This window comes from Vombatus ursinus, unplaced genomic scaffold (assembly GCF_900497805.2).
Source record: "Vombatus ursinus unplaced genomic scaffold, bare-nosed wombat genome assembly UNPS02014787.1, whole genome shotgun sequence".
Classification (NCBI taxonomy): Eukaryota; Metazoa; Chordata; class Mammalia; order Diprotodontia; family Vombatidae; genus Vombatus; species Vombatus ursinus.
Genome location: NW_020954565.1, coordinates 3,667,876 through 3,685,085, shown reverse-complemented (window position 1 = coordinate 3,685,085; position 17,210 = coordinate 3,667,876). Strand labels below are relative to the sequence as shown.

Sequence of the window (17,210 nt, the reverse complement as noted above, 5' to 3'; positions counted from 1 at the left end):
AAAAAACAAAAAAAGTTTTATTAGATGTGTGCACGTATGTGTTCTTTTTTTAACATTACACACACAGATTACTCTCACTTTGAGTGAGGTTTCCCATAAAATAAAGCAGTTAAGTAAAGCTAATAATACAGAGGCCTTATCTGAAAGTACATGCAACATTCCACATGTGCACCTCTTCCCTACCTCTGCTCTTCATCTTTTTTATTTGTGCCAAGGGCTTTCTACTAGGGTCCTTTTGTCCCAACATCATTTCCCTAAGTTTATATGCTGTGTATAATGCTTTGGAGCACATGATATAGCACTTTCTTAAGTGCCATAGAAATGTGTTTGTGTGTGTGTGTGTTTTAATGTTGTTGAGGTCCAGAGGCAGCCTATTGCAGTGGAAAGAACTCGATTTAGAGTGAGAAGACTTGGGTTGAATTCTGACCTTAAATTTTTCCTGTTATTTTCCTTAATGATATTTTGTCATTAAAATGGACATATTCATGTATCTAACTCTCTTAGATCACAAATTTGGTAGAGATCAAGTATCTAGTACTGTACTTCTTGGTATTTCACTCAACAGCTAGTACAGCATTATATAGATAATACTATGTAACAACATATATAATCCATATTTCATATAGATTACATAAAATATTTGCTGAGTTAAAGTCTTATTTCTTAATTGCTACATATGCAAATTATTGGTCTTTGTAACTTTTTTGCTACACCAATAATGAGGGTCAAGATTCTATCTGGTAAGGCAGTCCAGTCTACTCTGCCCCTCTGCAAATTACATCTTTAGTTTCAAGGATTGTAGTGTAGGACGAAGCAGAACAAGTCTACAGGCCTCCATGTATGCTATTCAAATCTTGAATGTACCTTTTTATTTATATATGGTCTGTCACCTTAGAAAGTAGCCTTCTTGAGTTGAGAAAGTTGACTTCTTGAGGAACTCTTTTTGCCTTTCTTTTTATAGTTACCACTTAACAAAGTGCCATGCACATAGATTAAGAAATACTTGTTGACAGGGACTATTTTTTTCCCCACATAATAGCCTTCAAACACTTGCCTTCTCTCTTCCAGTATAACCACCCCTGGTTCTTTTAACGAATCCTCAGATGATGTGACTTCCACTCCTGGTATGATGAAGTAAAAAGGGTCCTGGATTTGGCACCAGAGGGCATGCATTTGAATCCTGGCTCTGCCATTTACTACCAAGTGACCTTGGACCAGTCATTTAGTTTCTCTAGGCCTCAATTTTTTCATTTACTGTAAAAAAGAGGAGACCATGGTTCCTTTCAGCTTAAAATCTGTGATCCTGCAATCTCCTCAAAAGCCTGGTTATCCTCTTCTGGACAGTCTCTATCTCCTCATTGTCTTTCTTAAAATGTGGTCCCTATGCTAAACACAAAATTTCAGATGTGGTTCGGATAGGGAAGAATGCAGTGGGAATATTTCTTTCCTACTTCTTGACACTATGCTCCTCTTGGGGCATCGAGGTGGCACAATGGGTAGACTGCTGGCCATGGAGTCAAGAGGAACTAAGTTCAAATTCAACCTCAGACACTTACTAACTGTGTGACCCTGGGCAAGTCTCTTGACCCTGTTTGCCTTAGTTTCCTTATCCGTAAAAATGAGCCGGAGAAGGAAATGCAAACCACCCCAGTATTTTTGCCAAAGAAACCCCAAATTGGGTCATAAATGTTCAGGCACGACTGAACAAAACAAATGCTCTTCTTAATGCTCCCTAAGATCATGTTAGCTTTTTGAGGGGTGCCATATTGAATTGTTGACTCATACTGTACTTTCTGTCCATTGAAATCTCAAATCTTTTTCAAAGGAAAAGCCATATTGCTCCTGTCTCGTGCTGGTGAAATTGGTTTGTTGAGGTTGACTTAGATGAAAGCCTAAAGATGGAGTCAGTATCCTAGATGTTTGACATTGTATAGGCCAAAGAGCCTGGGTTCCTGATTATATTTGTCAGTTATCACATGAATATCTTCTAAGCCTAAGTACCTTTTATACCCTCCAAATGATCTCAATGAATGGACATATATAAGGCATTTTCTATAGGAATCAAGAATGGACTTGTTGTTTCATTGGTAAAGGAAACTCCCAGGTGAGGAAATTCTTACCAATGCCAGTTGGCGCTTTCTACTTCAATCTATACTCAGAATTCATCAGTTCTCTCTCTGGAGGTGGACAGCATTTTTCATCTTGAGTCCTTTGTTGCTTCCAACTCTGCCACACCTTTCAGATCCTCCCCCCACCCCTTCCTCCAACTTCTATTTTGTGCCAGTTTGGTTGAGAGGTGAGCAATGGCAGTCATAGTAAAGAGAATGTGCTAGGGTTCAAGTCCCAATATCTAGTGATGATAACAAAATAATTGAATTTCCTTGAGCCACAGACTATATACTCATAGCTCTCCTTTTCTCAGTCAAACTCAGTCAACAAGCATTTACTAAATGCTTACTTATGTACCAGGCATTGAACTCCTAGAAAAAGATGTCTATACTCACAGCCTTCTTCTCTCACTTAACTCTTTATAATCTGACTTTTGACCTCATTGCTTGAAAGAAAGTGCCATTTCCAAAGTTATCAGTGATCTCTCTTAATTTCCAATCTAATGGTCTTCCCACCCCCAACCCCCAGTCCTCATCCTTCTCAACCAATCTGCTGCATTTGATATTGAAGAACCTCTCTGCCTGGATACTCTCTTCTCTCTGGGCTTCATAGACATTAAAGTCTATAGGTTCTTCTACCTGTCTAACCACTCTTTGGTTTCCTTTGTTGGTTCATCATTCCAGATCATACCCTCTGGATATGAGTGTTTCCCAAGGTTCTGTCATGGACCCCTTATTTTCTCTTTTCACTATCTTGGTGACTTAATTGGTTCCCGTGGGTTGGTTTAATTATCATCATGATGCCAGAGACTCTCAGATCATTCAGTACCTGAACTTCAATACCACATTACCAGATGCCTATTGGACATTTCAAACTGGATATCCTGGAGACATCTCAAACTCAATCATATCCAAAACAGTACTCATTATCTTTTCCTCAACTCCTCTTCCAAACTTCCCTATTTCTGTCCAGGGCCCTTCATTCTTCCAGTCGCCCAGGTTTATAACCTTGGTGTTGTCCTCAACTCCTCACTCTCCTTCCCCACCTCCAATATCTAATCAGTTCCCTAATTTTAATACTACATTGCACATCTCTCAATCAGACCCCTTCTCTCCAGCCACCCATCTTCAGGTCCTCATTACTTTTTGCCTAAATGCCTGGAACAGCCTTCTAATTGATCTCTCTGCTTCAAGTCTCCTACTTTAGGAGATCTTACTATGTCACTTCCCTACTCTATAAATTCCAGTGATGCCTTCTGCCTCTAGGATAAAACATACACTCCTCAGTAGCATGTAGGATGCCTTAACCTATCCTTCCATACCCGCTGACCATCACTGCCTCCCCTGAACTCTGTGATCCAGTCAAAAAGGCCTTCTTCATTCCTCATACATGACACTCCATCTCTTGCCTCCATGCCTCTGCATTAGCTGTTCCCCAAATCTGGCATGCATTCTTTCCCCACCTCCATCTGATAGAATCCCCTCAGTCCAACAAGATGAAGCTCAAGAACCTTCTATAGTGAAGCATGGGTCCCCTCCCAACTACCATGTTTTTAACTACTTGGTATTTCTTCTCTTTATATTTCTTCTGTATTTATTTATATATGTCCTTGTTGTCTTTGCAAAACAATAAGAGATTCTAAGTGGCAATGGACAGGTGACTGAATTAATACAAAAGAATAATACACCTTATAAGAATAATAAAAATAATACCTTATAAGAACAATGCCAAGAAGGCTAAAGTCCAGAATGAGTCCATCTAAATGCCTCTAAGTGCCAAGTACACAAAAAAGTGCTTTTAAATTTACATTGAGGGCAAGAAGCAGAATAAGGAAGGGATAGGAGGGAAAGGCTTGAGATGGATGAGAAAATAGAAAGATGACAAAGAGAAAGCAGAACTATTCAAGTCCAATTTTTTTTGTGTGTCTTTTCTATCAAGAAGAATGATCCTTATGCGCCTTTTCTGATGTAGCATCTCAACTCACACTGGCAGATTGGGTCAGTTGGGGGGATGATTACTCCAGATTCAGGGACTATGAGGTATACTCTCCTAAAGTTATAGCTCAGAAAACTTTACTTCTAGGTGGGTGGGGGCTTTATTATTCAACCAGCTGACAAAGTTAGTACAAAGCAAAGGCATTTACTGAAATGGCATAACATGAACAAGTAACAAAGCATCCTCCTATGAACCTGGGGTGCACTTGCCCACAAATACATGTAGGATTTGCAGGGGGAGTGGGCACACACATAGAGTATATTAGTAGAGAGACACATGCATGGAGGAAACACAGGTTGAAGGAACTCACCCCTCTGGCACTGCTGGATGTTTTGTCTCTTCTCTTGGTGTCCTCATGCTTCTTCCTCTGGGTGCAGCATCTATTTAGGAACTCTCTACACCAGACTCACTAGGCCTGCTCCTTTCCCAGCTCAGCTGTCTGGGCCTGCTCTCTGATGGATGAGGTGTCTCCAAAGGTACCTGCTTTGACTGCAAGATTCCATTGCCAATGTGGGAGGTGGGGAAGGAGAAAAGAAGAATCCCCTCATCCTTTAATGCACTCTGGAAGGAAGGTAAGTTTGTCATGACTTCACAGCATTTCAGAACTGGCACTTCAAAAATCATCTGTTTCAAAGTGTACCTAAGTAGGTGTCTTCTCTACAAGAACCCTGACAAATGGTCACTCTCCTGTGGGGAAGGGAAGCCTATTGCCTTCAGAGAGAGCCTGTTTCACTTTTGGACAGTTCCAATTTTTAGGAAATGTTTTCTTACATGAAGCCTAAATCTTCGTCTCTGCAACTTTTACACATTGTTCCCAATTCTAGTCTCAAGTGCCAAGAACAAATCTAATTTCCTTTCTATGCAGCAATCCTACTAATACTTAAAGACGACTTCCATGCCTTTCTCCTAAGTCTTCCTTCTCTATGTATGCTTTGTATCCTCACTTCCTTTGCTGGATCTTATATAGCATGATCTCTAATACTCTCATTATCATCACTGCCTTCCTCTAAACATGTTCCAATTTGTCAGTCATTTCTAAAGTATGATGATTAATTAACAGAATTAAATACAGGACCTTAGCTGAGAGGCAGTGTTGAACAATAGATAGTTCAATAGAGGGTTCAAATAACCTTCTCTAACACATACTGGCTATGGCAGTAATCCTAGGCAAGACTCAAGACCCAAATAACTCTCCAAAATTATAAAATGCAAAAGTTATTTCTTTGATATGAGAAACTTCCCATTATAGGCCTCTGCCTACCTCCTAGATCACAGTCACTATTATCTTAGGCTACTGTCAAAGTTGAATTGCCTAAAAGGTCAATCATGAGTTCAGAAAAGATTATCCATGAGCTTAACTATATGTGCCCTGGTCAATTAATATGCCACAATCTTCAAAGTAGATACAGACTTTTGGTGATAGCAATGTGAATGAGTCGGGCACTAAGCATTCATCAAGTATCTGCTATGCACCAGGCACTGTCCTAGGTACTGGGGATACAAAAAGAGGCAAAAAACAATCCCTGCTCTCAAGGAGCTCTAAGTCTACAGGAGAGACAACAAGCAAACAAATATGTACAAACAAGATATGTATGAGATAAACAGGAAATAATTAATAGAAGAAAGACACTAGAATTGTTGTGGTTGTTTGTCCTTCATTCTCAAAGAGGACCAATGAGATCACAAGGGTGTGTCTTGACTTGTGAGTGAATTGGGTTTAAGTGAGGCAGTTTTGGAAAATTATCAGCCTCACTCTCTCCTCCAGAGTCATTAAAGTCCAGCGGCAAGACAAAAGTCAAAATGATTCAGTGGGTGACACTGGCCTTTCTAAATTAAGATATATTAGAAATAATCAACAAAAGGAAGGCACTAGAATTAAGAAGGAATGGGGGAAGCTTCCTTTAGAAGGTGGGATTTTATCTGGGACTTGAAGGAAACCACGGAAGCAAGGAAATGGAAATGAGAAAAAGAATTCCATGCATGGGGACAGCCAGTGAAAATATCTGGACCCAGGAGATGACAAACTCATCTCAATTCATATTGGGTTAGGAATGGTTGATAGAACCTGTTCTGTGAATGGATTTTGACAAAGAGAAAAAGACCTTGAAATAGAGAAATAAGAGATAAAAAAAAATTATCTTTCTAGAGGATTGGGAAAAGCTTCTTATAGAAAGTGGAATCTTAGCTAGGATTTGAAGAAAGTCAGGGAGGTCAGGAGGTAGAGATCAGAAGGGAGAGCATTCTAGGAATAGGAGGCAGCCAGAGAAAATGCCTGGAGCAGAGTGATGGAATGTCTTGTTCAAAGAGCAGCCAAGGGGTCCTGTGACATTGAATGGAAGAGTATCTGAGGAAGTGTTAGGTATAGGAAGATTAAAAAGATGGTGGTGGTGGTGTGGGGTGGTGGGGAGAGTAGATTATAGAAGGCTTTGAATGCAAAATGGAGACTTTTGTGTTTGATGATGATGATGGTGATAATAATAGTAATAGTTAGGATTTACATAGCACTTCAAGGTTTACAAAGCATTTTACAAATATTAGCTCTTTTTTTCATCTACTTAACTCTGGGAAATGGATACTAATATTATCACTCATTTTATAGATGAGGAAACTGAGGTAGACAGAGATCAAATTATTTGCCTAGGGTCACACAGTAAATGACTGAGGTGAACTCAAGTTTTCCTGACTTCAGGTCCAGTTCTTTATCCACTGCACCCCCTAGCAATCCAGACTCAAATTTGAATTGCTGTTGATTTGTCCAGTGATTCCCGATGGATATTCCTGTTTCTATTGGCATGCGAATTGCTATTGTAGGACTAAGAACTCTACAAACCTGGAAGATTCTATCAGTTACTGAGAAGTTGCTGAGAACAACTGCAGCAGCATTCACATTTCCTGATTTCTTTATCTGTCTGAGATCTGGTCACCAAAATAGCCTGTATTAAATCCCAAGGGGATATATATTAGTTGTGTGTTGGATTTTGCTTTTACCTTTCAGTGGCATAGAAGTTACATTTACCATTTAAAGAGCATTAATTATCCATTTAGAGAGATTTTGCTTCTGAAGGCTGGGAAATGAGCAAGAGAAACTGACTACCTTTCCAAACTTGGAATTACAAAAAAGAAGTGTAGGATATCCCTGATTTGACAGTTACCTCCAATGATCTAGATTGTAACTCACCCATGCTTTCCTGTCCTGTTTAACTCTTGTTCATGTTCTCCCAAAAGTTCACCAGAGAGGATCTACCCAAAGTGGTGGAGGCCTTACTTGCTTTCTCTCAACATTGCAAGAATACCAGTTGAGCACTTTGGCTATCTAACACTCTTGCCTTGCTCTTGCCATGAGACCAACCCACCTTCTCTTCCTATCATGCAGTTCTCTTTTATGACATCCTTTACTCTTGTTCTTCTTCAGAGTTGGTCATTGATTTCATGTTGCAGCCTGTTCATACCCACAATGCATGTCTCCATTGCCTTCTGTGTGATATTCCTCTTTAGTTATTTGGAGGCAAAGATAGTCTGTTTGCTGTACAAACAAGGGTAAAATGTTAGTATTTTATTATAGGCAATTGGAGTTAAGTAACTTGCCCAGGGTCACACAGTTACTAAGTGTCTAAGGCCAGATTTGAACTCAGGTTCTCCTGACTCCAGGGTTGGTGCTCTATCCACTGCACCACTTAGCCACCCCTAAATGTTAGTATTTTAAAGGTAGGTCTTTGCTTTATAGAAAACTTGGGGTCAGTAAAGAGCTTTGCAATTTTCCAAAAGCAATACATTTTTTTTTAATCCTGGGCTTAGCTCATGTCCATTTATACCATGGATCCCCATGGGGTGAATAGATTCTAAGAGGAAGTTATGAACTTGGATGAGAAAAAATTACATTTTTATTTATGCTATTCTCCAATTGAAATTTAGCATTTTCTTCAATAATGAAGAAGGGAACAAATATAATTCTGAGAGAGGGTCCCTTGGCTTCATTAGTCGGGCAACAGCATCTATGCCACAAAAAGGATAAGAAGTCCTAATGCATGTTATCTGTCTCAGGTATTCACACTGTTGGGCAGCTCTTTATGTTGTCCATCTATATGCATGTTGAAATCTTGGCAACAAACATTCTTCATCTGTTCGGATTTCCCTGCATGGATGGGATTTTTTTTTTTTAGGTTAAGAAACTTAAGTTATTTTTAGGCTGCTATAGGAAAATGTCAATAGCTTGTGTCACTAGTTCTTTCAGGATTTCTCCTTCTGCAGAACTCTTGAAAACTGGAATCTGTATTGGAATTGATTGAATGAAATAGGCTAGTGCCTGCTCAGAGCCCCAACTGCAAATAGTTAATCCTGAGATCACCTCACATGTCTGGTGTTTTCTCACTGACGAAAAGACTTTCACATCCTTGGAATCCCAGTGTCCTGTCACTACTTCAGCCTTTGGGCTGAATGTATTTTTTGGGAATGTATTGTGGCCGGCCCTTAGTGACATCCTCATTTAAAAAGGGCTGTGCACTCCCAGGATCTGAAGATGTTCCTAGGTCTACTTTTCTCCTGAGGCACTGAATGCATCTCTGGGAATTCTGCAGCTTCAAAGTGCATTTCACCATGAACTTTAAGCAAATTTTTAGTTAGACCCCACTGGTATGAGGGTTTGTGCTTATAACAGCATTCCCCATGACGAATGATTCATTGTTGAGTTTACTTTTTAAAGCATTTATGATGATGGCCAAATGGAAGCCTTGAACTAGTTTGTGTTTGTCAGTGTGTTCAAAAGACATAGGAATTAAATCAGCACAGATAAAAGGCAAAGAGCAAAGGGTGCAGTCTTTAAAATGCCTGTTTTAGAAAATTCTATGTATATTACTTTTTAAAATGTGCTGTTTCATGCACCAGGAGAAAATAATGCCACAAAAACCCAGAGAAAAGAGAGGATCAAGGATAAGGTGGCAAGGGCTACAGAAAGGTCAAGGATGAGAATTAAGAAAAATTATTAGATTTGGCAATTAAAAATTAATGGTAAATTTAGAGAGAGCAGTTTTAATTGAATGAAGAGGTTGGAAGCCAGAACATGGAGAGTTGAGAGTGAGAGGAAAGGAAGTGGAGGTACCTACTGTAGGTGGCTTTCTCAAGAAATTTAGAACCATAACAGATGATGCTAATTGGAAGGGATGGACAGACAAGTGAGTTTTTTGAGAATGGGGGAGACATGGGGATGTTTGTAGGCAGCAGAGAAGCAGGCAATTGACAGGGAGCCAGGCTCTTTTAGGTGTTGATAAATAAGTTTTAATTCAATATAAGGTAAATATTTTACAAAAACTACAATCACTTATAGTTCTCTAAGCTAGAATTTTGGGTTTTTAACTAAGGACAGTTTAAATAATCACATCACAGTAAATCTTAAAGGAATTAAGAAGTACTTCAAATTGGACATACTTTTTGAAGGCAAACTTGGCAATCAACCAACATGTACTTAAGTGCCTGCAATTAGAAGCAGCTAGTTGGCACCGAATGTAGGAGTGTTGGAGAGACCTGTTGAGCAAACCTGAATTCAAATTCTACCTCAGATAGTAGCTCTGTGACCCTGGGCAAGTCACATAACCAGCCTGCCTCAGTTTCCCTATCTGTAAAATGAGGCTAATATTACATGCCTCCTAGGGTTGTTGTGAGGATCAAATGAGCTAATATACACAGGGTACTTTGCAAACCTGATTAATCAAAATTGTTTTGCCTTTAAATTTATTTTTAGTTTTCAACATTCACTTCCACAAGATTTTGAATTCCATATTTTCTCCCCATCTCATTTCTCCCCCCCACCCCATACTTTGCAAACCTTAAAAGGCTACATAAATGCTAGCTGTTTTTACAATGTGTCAGGCACTGGGCATACAGATAATAAAGACAGTCAGTCCCTGACAACCAGGAGCTTATATTCTCTAGGGGATGCACGTTCACAGATAAAATAAAGAATACAAAACAAATACACTGACTGGGTGGGGATCTTAACTTCGAGGAAAAATAAGGAAAGGCCTCCTGAAGGAAGCGGCACTTCAAGTGAGCTTTGAAGGAAGGCATAAGAAAGAAAGGAGAGCATTCTGTGAAAGAGGACCAAGTCTAGACCAGTTTCGCTGGAAGCAGAGGAGTGATGTGGAATTAGTTTGGAAAGATAAAATTAAAGGCTGATTTTTTAAAAAAGAAAAACCATGGATTCTTCTAGTGGTCAAATTAAAAAAAAGAATAAATGCACTCCTTTGGACTCTAAGAGACACATCTATATAACCTGGTCTCCAGTATTTATTATTCTCTACTTGAATATAGGATATGGACTTAAAGATTCACAGTAAAGGTTCTGAAGCAGTTATGTAAGATGTTCTAGGTGTTAAAAGGTTTCTTTTTAGAAATTTAAAGTTTCTCTGAATCCTTAATTTGATGTAGATAACTGTAGTAGGTAGTAATTGTACAGATTTCTACTTCTTTGTTTAATTCTTGAATACCTGGCTAATAAACAATGACTCAGAATAAAGGTAGGCGATACAGAAAAAGTACAGTTAATTTGCTGATGAAGGTAGCCTTTTGGGGGTAGCTGTGGGCAGTGGTTAGAGTTCCAGAGTTAGAGTCAGATCCCACCTCTAACACTAGTCATTCTGGGCAAGTCACTGAAGCTCTCTGACTCTTTAATTTCCTCCTCTGTAAAACAAGGGGATTGGACCAGATGGAATCTCAGGTATCTTTCAGTTCTAGATCTACAACATGAAAACAACATGGTTCTTTAGGGAGGGTTTTATTTTTTCCACACACAGATAACTGAAAGGACAAAGTTTTTCAAAATACAGTAATTGGTGAAGACATACAGTATGCTTATTATAATCAATTTTATATTACAGCACACAGTTAATGAATTTTCTTTGTTTACTCAACTGTTTCTGATGTTATTAAAAAGATAAGCGCATATTAAAATGTTTGTAATATTGTAACATAGCAAAGTCCCTTATATTAATTTAAAGAGTAGCATCATTGGGGTTGGTAAAAGAACAAGGCACAGAATTATTACAACTTCTTAAAATAAGTGCAACACTTCATACAATTATTAGTGGGGAATGAGGTATTCTATATAAGTGAATTTTCTACAAAACCAAAGCTTACACTTTTAAAAGTGACAAAGTTTTCATTTTAACCACCTTAAATCAACATTTCTCCAAAATATATTAAACCCTTTTCTGCTTTCTTTAAGAGCGATTGTAACATTTCACCTTTTTCTCTTGGTATTGTCATGAACAACTATTATATTGTGCTATAATACAATGATGTTAATAGGAGCTATTGAGGTGTGTAGGGATAACATACACACTCTAACTACAAATAGCCCCACACTACTCTATTTTTTGAGTTGTGTCAACTTGTCACTTTCTTGACTCTTTCACTGTTAGTCTGTTTGGACAACTATCTTCTCCCTTTTTCTAATTTGCTGTTAACTAAACTGTAAGCTTAATGAAGGCAGGGACTACATCTGAGATGGCTTCAATAAATGTTTGCTTAGTTGCATTAAATTTTAATCTCTGCTAGGCTGAGAAGGCAGAAAACCAAGTTTTTTAGAATTATATGTACAATGGAACAAGTTCTCTGGGTGTTAGGTTGCTTAGGGGCTTTTCTATGAATGATATACGTGAGCCTTTGTGGTTACTGACTTTTTTTTTCCCCTTTACTTTTCAGTTCTCACTGTTATGGACAGTTGAGGTTCCCAAGGAAATAACCTTGCATAAGTGAAGTGTCACTGTACTAATATTTCATCAACCATAATATGATAATGGCTACTCCTTTATTAATAGGGACACCATTTTAATAAAGCTATGGTTCAGGACACACAAACATTGCAAATGACAATTATTTTATATATCATTTTGTAATTTGACTTTATAAAATTATTTCTGTGGTAAAGTCTGGTACAGAGTATTGCTGCAACATTTTTCCTGATGCTATTTCTCAAACTAACAATCCTCCCAGTCATTTAAAAGTACAGCTTCTATTTCTCCTTAAGTGTGACAATTAGATTTGGCATGCAAATGACAATTATTGGTTTCTGAGGCTAATGACACTGAAAGCATAATTCTAGCTAATTTAATTGTTATTCTTCACTTTTTACATTGAAAAATTTGCACATTATTTGTGGAAATAACTAACATTATCGATATTCTTTATTTATATGCCTAACAAAACAGATGTATTCTCTTTAACAATACTCTTTCATATTACTGTTTAGAATTATAAGTCAAACTAAGAAACATTTGCCATTTTAGTGTTTTCATGGCATGATTCAAAATTCATACTTAGGGGAAAAGAGTATAAAACTGGTAAGGTAAAACAATTTTCTTCCCTCCATACTTCCTACATAATTTTATGGATTAAAAAATTAAAATAAATTATGTGCAAAATGTGTTTACAAATGCGTTTATTCAAGACTGTAAACTTTTTTCATTTTAAAACTGTTCACAAGGCTAAAACTAGTCAATATAGAAACATATTTAATGGAAAAAAAAGTACCCAGTATAATTGACCAACAAAATCTTTTACATAATATGTCAACTGATACATTTCAAAAAATTAAGAATCTATTTTCTTCAAAGGCTTATACTCTGAAAATGTATTTATTCTTCTATAGGAGGCTTTTATAAAAAAAGTTTTAAAAGTTACAATTCTCCCCTCAAAATTAGGACCCTAAATTAAAACCATTAATTATTTCTACATCCTTAATTTAGATGCCAAGAAAAAATATCATGTATCTCTATAATAGAGACTATTTGAAAAACATCTTTTTGTTTGGTCACTACTTTTATATTTAACTGGAATTCAGTTGTTAATTAACACTAAAGAGTTATCCAATCAAGAGTCCTTTATTTTTCCCATTATTTGACTTCTCTCCCCCTTTTATTGGGCCATGCAATGTCACTTAAAGTGTAATATAAGGGAGTCTACCTTTCTGGAGATGAAGGAAAATTTTATAGATTACCTTAGGAATTAAGTTCAACAGGCTGCAAATTTTACCTTGGACATTGCACAGGACATTTTAAATGGGAAAAAGATTTTTATTAGAGCTGCATCAAATGCAAAATACTATTTTTTTCAATGAAAAAGCTCAATGTCTAGCACAGTGACTTCTGTCTAGAAGGTACTTAATAAATGTTTGAAATGGAATTATATTCTCTATTTATTGAAAATAAAATGTAGATGGAGATGGCATAATAAGCCCACAGCTTATGGAAGCCTCCATATTACTACATCAGAACATACCCCTATAAAAAGATGCCTTTTTAATTTCTTTTAAGTACTTTTGCCAATTTTTTTTAAGTTTAGCAAGTGCACAAATGAAAGAAAGAAGACCATGATTATTTTTCTAAAGATGTACTATTTCTTAAATTGAAGAATATTTTCTAAATTTAAAATAAAAATAAATACTTTATGGGTAATAATGATTTCCCCCTTCTAATATAAATCAACTCATCTACATTGACAAAATTAATGCTTTCATTAAACATTAGCACAGTACATTGCACATAATAGGTGCTTAATAAGTGTTGGTTAACTTGAACTGAATTCAAAGCTTTACCTAAATGGAAACTGCAATACTAGTGGGATTTATTTTTATTTTTAAATGAACTGAGAGTGTGCAAACTATGTGAGGTTACACAATTGAGCATATACTATATGGAACTATCAAAAGTCAACTATCTATAAGTCAAAAAGAATCTCAAGAATAGCAGCAATTGACCAAGCCTGTGTTTCACAGCTGAAAGAACAGTATTGTCCATTCTCATTTGTCAGCTCAGGAAGGCCCTTCCAAGGGGATCTGAAAGAAAGAAAACATACAAGTGAGCTTCCCCCCAAAGCTGATAGTCCCTCTAACTTCTCCATTCTGTTGTCAGTAAGCACACCTAGACTAGATTCTCAGAACTGTTAGTAAACCTCAGAGCTCTTTTTTGGACACCACTCATTTTATTATCAGTTACTAAGTACAATCTATGGCCTACTTTCATAATATATCTTTCATCTGTCCTATCACTTAGGCTCCCACTGCAAACGCCCTGGTTTAGGCCTCGATCACCTCTTCCTCTCCCTGGACGATTGCTAACAGCATTTTAAATGCTCTTTCTAATGTCAGTCCATTTTTTCTGTAGCTCATCTTTCATATGGTCATCCATCTTTTAATGCATTTTTCTAACCATGTTACTTCCCTACTTAAAGGCTTTCAGTGGCTCTCCATATCCTATTGATAAAATATACACATACAAACTCCAAATCTTGGTGTTCAAGCCCCTCTACAATCTTTTCCAGCCTTATTTCACTCTTCGTCATATAATATGTATTCTAGCTAGAGTACTTTGCTAACATTGTTGTCCATACTTAGGATTAATTCCCCTTCATCTCTGTCTGATGAGTCTTTTAGGGTTTAAATCAGGTGGCACCTTCCTCTTAAAACCTTCCTTGACAACTTTCTCATATTTGTGAATTGGAAGGTAACTCTCCATCTTCAAATTTCTCACAGAATTCTTCTTTGCACTTACTACACTCACCCTGTGTCATAGTTATTTGTGTATATGATGCTTCCCTATTGTAAGCTCCTTAAGGGTATGGTCTATGAAACATATACATATGTAGATCCACATCTCCATATAGATCTAATGTCTGTTCAACTGAATTGCTATGTCTCTGTATCCCAAGAGCCTAACTTTGTGCTTTGTACAAAGTAGGCACTTAATGTTTGCTTAATGAAACATTATGGAATACTAAAGAATCTTGTATTTTGACTAACAATTTTGACAGAATACTAGTTAGCAGCAAAACTGATTTTTCTCTCTTCTCTCTATTTGAGGAAAAAACAAAATAGACTGTAGTAATCTGTGGCAGAAGGAAACAATGTTTAGGCACAGTGGTACATGCCTATAATTCTTGATCTTGAGAGAGGCTGGTGAATTGCCTGAGCTCTAGAATCCTGAGCTGCAGTGAGCTAAGTCAATTAGGTGTTCACACTGAGTCTGGTACCAATATGGCGCTCTCCCTAGAGAGGAAGGGAGGACACCAGATATGGGAGACCCACTCTCAAAAAAATACATGTATATATGCATAAATAAAACAAATATTTCAGAAGTTTATGTGGAGGATATAAGGAATTTAATTGAACACACAGGAACTTAGTATATTCAGTTTGAAAATGAAGTACTCAAAATATCAATCAACCCTATGAAAATCATACTATTTAACAATAAGAGTTAAAACAAAATGAAAAACCCCTTTGTAGGTCTATGCTGTGTACCCATTCACAGTTTTCTTTAGAAAATTCCAGTATAAAAGAAGTACTTTTAGAAGTGGGGAATGCATTTCATTGGTATCTAAAATGTTTAATTAAACACTTGCAAAAGAGTTTAAATATATAACCTTACAACCTACCTCTCAAGATGAACATAATGACGAGAAAGAACATTTTTAACCAAAAACACTGTCTGTGAATAAGCTTCCTGGCCCATTAACTTAGAAAAATATAATTTTGCACGAAGAAAGTATCCAATTGGCCATAGCCATTCCTAAATATTAAAAAAAAGAGAGTTAATAACATTTAAGTGTAACTTGTGAGAAATAAAATTTCAATTTAGCTGAAAACTCAGAAAAGAGAAATAGTATTCTTACAGGTCCTTGGTGATAATTAAAACCTCTAGCAAGATTGTAGTTGTCATTGTCTAAAGAATTATCATATACTCCACAGTAAACCATGTCACTGCAAAAATGATAAAACATATTTAGGTTACAAAACAAAACATAACAAACCACATACAGCACATTAGAAAATATTTACCAACTGCCAGAGCTCGTCAAACTCTAAGTATTTAACTTAGTGATTTCTAAGCCAAAAAAGATGGTCTAATAAACCATATTCATTCATCTAGTCATTCATTCAATAAGCATTTAAGTACTTATGTGCCAGGCACACCTGAGAGACAGAGACAGCAATGAAAACCATTCCTGCTCTAAGAAGTTTACATTTAAATGGGGTGGGGGAAAAAGAAACATGTACACAGGGGAGAAAGAAACATGTACACAGCTAAGTAAATATAAAATATATATAATATAAATATAAATTAACTCGGGTAGGGCAAGCTGGGAGGGGAACATTTACAGTAAATGGGATTGTAGGTGCCTCTTGAACTGAAATCTTTAAAGAAGTTATGGATTCAACAAGGGAGAGGCGAGGAGAAGGAAAATTCCAGATCAAGGGACAGCCCATGAAAAAGCATGGAGATGCCTTTCTTCATAACTTTATGCAGTAAGTAGTGTAAGAATTATTACTGTCAATCAGTAAGCACTTATTAAGCACTTACTACAAGCCAGGAACTGTGCTAAGCAATAGGGATACAAAGAAAAGCAAAAGATTGTACCTGCTTTCAAGGAGCTCACAATCTTATTGGGGAGATAAAAAACTATGTACGTATAAGCTATAAATAGGAAATAACCAATAGAGGGAAGGTATTAGAATTAAGAGGAATTGAGAAAGGCCTCCTGTAAAACATGGGACTTTATCTGGGACTTGAAGGAAGATAAAGAAACCAGGAGTTGGAGATGAAAGAGTATTCCAGGCATGGGGGACAACCCAGAGTACGTGTGGGATATAAGGTATAAGAAGACTGGAAAAGTAGGAGGGGGCTAGGTAATGAAAGGCTTTAAACAATAGAGATTCCAGGACTCCTAGGGTGGCACAGGTAACTTGGAATAGTACTTAATCTGAGGTCATTGATTCCAAGTCAAGCATTTTTCCCACTATGTTTATATGGCTTCTCAAATGAGAGGAATTATACTTTTTAGATGACATTCTTTTTTCTCCACAAACATGAAAAATTTAGCAAGTATTACCAAATTTGTCTTTCAACTTACTCAGGGTCCAAAGTTTTCATTCCCAGGGTACCAAGTAACTTTTTCTCTGCTATTTCCAAAGCTTTCCATGCCTTCTTTGGAGTAAAGAGCTCAGGAGCCTGATGCATATTTAAAAATGAGAATTATTAGTTCTTTCTTTTTTTTAATTAATTTATTTTGATTTATCAGTAATCACTTCCACATGCTTTTGAGTTTAAAATTTTTCT

General features: G+C 36.9%; 2 protein-coding genes across 4 annotated transcripts in view; both read right to left on the bottom strand.

Annotated features, from left to right (window-relative positions):
• LOC114047449 (putative ferric-chelate reductase 1) overlaps window positions 1-4,491 on the bottom strand; it is a 54,605-nt gene extending 50,114 nt beyond the window's left edge. Inside the window, exon 1 of the mRNA XM_027868264.1 lies at window positions 4,415-4,491. The gene's annotated coding sequence lies outside the window, so the exon portion shown is untranslated. The remainder of the gene's footprint in view (window positions 1-4,414) is intronic.
• Window positions 4,492-10,854: 6,363 nt separating this feature from the next.
• AGL (amylo-alpha-1, 6-glucosidase, 4-alpha-glucanotransferase) overlaps window positions 10,855-17,210 on the bottom strand; it is a 79,634-nt gene continuing 73,278 nt past the window's right edge. For all 3 annotated transcript variants that reach the window (XM_027868261.1, XM_027868260.1, XM_027868262.1), the window contains exons 31-34: window positions 17,005-17,102; window positions 15,766-15,853; window positions 15,529-15,662; window positions 10,855-13,930 (exon numbers count right to left, since the gene is read on the bottom strand). In XM_027868261.1, coding sequence (XP_027724062.1) covers window positions 13,813-13,930; window positions 15,529-15,662; window positions 15,766-15,853; window positions 17,005-17,102 — 438 coding nt within the window. In that variant the 3' untranslated portion in view covers window positions 10,855-13,812. The remainder of the gene's footprint in view (window positions 13,931-15,528; window positions 15,663-15,765; window positions 15,854-17,004; window positions 17,103-17,210) is intronic.